General features: G+C 38.4%; 1 protein-coding gene across 1 annotated transcript; it reads left to right on the top strand.

The window, feature by feature from the left end:
• The first annotated feature begins 127 nt into the window (after nucleotides 1-127).
• LOC122334521 (B-cell lymphoma 6 protein-like) lies at nucleotides 128-2,208 on the top strand. The gene is made up of 4 exons (XM_043232515.1): nucleotides 128-359; nucleotides 439-572; nucleotides 651-788; nucleotides 1,564-2,208. Exons 1-4 carry the CDS (start codon nucleotides 143-145, stop codon nucleotides 1,693-1,695), a joined length of 621 nt encoding a protein of 206 aa, XP_043088450.1. The 5' UTR covers nucleotides 128-142; the 3' UTR covers nucleotides 1,696-2,208.
• Nucleotides 2,209-2,705: the final 497 nt, after the last annotated feature.

Raw genomic sequence — 2,705 nt, 5'->3', positions numbered from 1 at the left:
ATTTAATATTAAATAAAATATTTAAAAATTCACATTTTAATAGGTAATATTAATAAACGTTAACATACCTTGAGTTTTATTTCTATTCCTTATTGTACTGTTGGGATGTAGTTTTTTCTCTTTGGGGCCCCCTGCTGGTCACATGTGCGGTGAACGTGAAAAATACATCAATCTTCACAGTCTGAATCCTATGTTTGCAGAGCGGGACAGAATCTACTGTAACGACTGTGAGTCCAGGAGCGAATCCGACGGAGAGAATCCACGATGGCTGCAGGACGGAAAACGGTACAAATGTGACCGCTGCCAGGCCATGTTCTGCTACAACGGGAACCTAGCGAGCCACAAATCCATCCACGCAGGTACATTTGCAGTGCTTCGGAGCTCCAAGATGGCACTCGCTGTGTTGAAGTTTGACATTTTCATCCTGGTGTGTTACAGGGGGAGAGAAACCGTACCGCTGCGGCGTGTGCGGAGCGCAGTTCAACAGACCCGCCAATCTGAAGACACACTCACGGATCCACTCGGGAGAAAAACCGTACAAATGTGAAACCTGCGGCTCGCGCTTCGTCCAGGTACAGTCAGGCGCCCCGGAGTGCTTCTGTGACGGTGCAGAGCGAACGCGCTTCATCTTCTGCTTTCGTGGTTTCCAGGTGGCTCATCTGAGGGCTCACGTGCTGATCCACACCGGAGAGAAACCGTACCCGTGTGACATCTGCGGCACGCGCTTCCGCCACCTTCAGACGCTGAAGAGTCACTTACGAATACACACGGGAGAGAAACCTTATCATGTGAGCATCAGCTGCGCCAAAGTCTTGCATATTTGTAGCAATAGCCAACAATACACTGTATGGGTCAAAATGACAATTAACGGCAAAAACCATTAGGATTTAAGTAAATATCAGCTTCCATAAAGATATTCTGTAAATGTATTACCGCAAATATGTCAAAACCGAACTTTTATTTGTAATATGCACATCTAAGCTTTAAAAATGCCCCAGTTACGGTTCATTTTTTGGTTTTGGGAGTCCCTAAAAACAAGCAAGGTCAAAAAAAAACCTTTATTTTCTTGTAATACGCATTTATCTTTTAACTTATTTGTTCAACCACTCCCAAAACATTTGAACGATTGAATGGCGCTAATCGATTTTATTTAAAGGCGTGTTTGTGAGCTTTTTTACGCTCCAGAAGCAGCACCTAGTGGCAAAGAATAAATTAGCATTTTCATTCGGACCAGCCCATGTTTTATGCTCACGTTTGACGTTGAAGTCAGCTTGGGACTTGTTTTAAAAATGACTCATTTCAATGATTCAGAGTCGACTCGTAACTTTACACGAGATGCATTTTCAGATTTAAAACTTAGCACCCCCACATTCCAGATTTTCAAATACTTGTATCTCGGCACAAATATTGTCCTGTCCAAACTAATAGAAATCGTATTTATTCTGTCAAAAAATGGCATCCTTATGGTTTTGCCGTCCAGGGTCACTTTTAGTCACGTATCAGTGTTGAATATTAGAACTGCGAACGCTTTTGATGTGAACTCTTCTTGGTCTCTCATTCCAGTGTGAGAATTGTGACCTGCACTTCCGCCACAAGAGTCAGCTGCGTCTTCATCTGCGACAGAAGCACGGCGCCGTCACCAACACCAAAGTCCAGTACCGCAGAAACAGAACAGACCTGCCCGTCACCTCCTGAAAACACATCAAGCTCTTCAGAGACATTTCAGTTCCTTCAGTGAGGAAATCCATCAGAAATACAAACACGCACGGTCTTGCCAATGATCGTGTTTACTCATTGCATATCGTTTCTTAAATACGGATTAGTTCACCAGCACATTCTGGTTTAGCCTGCATGATTGCATCATGATGCTTTATGATTTTACTGTAAATACTGACTTCCAAGCATCGTACGTTAAGTTCTTGTCAATGCAGCCTGGGTCATAGTCTCTGTAAGGTCTCTAGTATTTATTTTTTATTAAGAATGCTATTTCACTCCCTTTTCAGTAAAACTATGCATTGTATGTAATATATGTCAGGGAAAATTGGTACAAAAATAATTATGCAATTGCAGTGTGTATGTTTCGTCCGTGTGGTACATTTAAAGAAGCTCTTCTTTGACAGTTATATTGGATTTACATGTATTTGTACAGCTGTTTTTGGTACTAGAGGGCCAAAGGTCTTTGCAATTAAATATTTCTTATCAAACAAAGGCAAAGTTCTGGTTTGATTATTATTATTACTATTTATTATATTGTGTTTTTCCTCTTTTTGCATATTTAAGTATCTAAAAATTACATTTATGATATTATAAAGTTAAATGCTAATAATTATGTACAGCACAGTTGTGCTGACATCCAGTAATACAAAATTTAAAAAAAATAGATTATTAAAATAGATTCTGCAAGTGTTGAGTAGCATAGATATGATTCACAGACATTTGAATTCAATTATTAAGGTTCATACCAAGAGTTGGTTTGTTAAATAGTTTGTTTAAATTGTAGCTACACATAGTCAGTTAGTTTACACAATTTTAGTAATATATTCATTTTTATTATTTTAATTTAGCTTTTATTTTTGTATTTCTGGTTTAATGCTTTTCTTTTCTCCTAAATGTTACTATTTGCGTTCAGCTCTATTTCTTTTTTTATGTTTTATATATGAGCTTACAATTAAAGTTAACTTGTAAAATAATAATAATATTAATAA

This window comes from Puntigrus tetrazona, unplaced genomic scaffold, assembly GCF_018831695.1.
Source record: "Puntigrus tetrazona isolate hp1 unplaced genomic scaffold, ASM1883169v1 S000000564, whole genome shotgun sequence".
Classification (NCBI taxonomy): Eukaryota; Metazoa; Chordata; class Actinopteri; order Cypriniformes; family Cyprinidae; genus Puntigrus; species Puntigrus tetrazona.
This window is presented reverse-complemented; position numbering and strand designations above follow the sequence as displayed.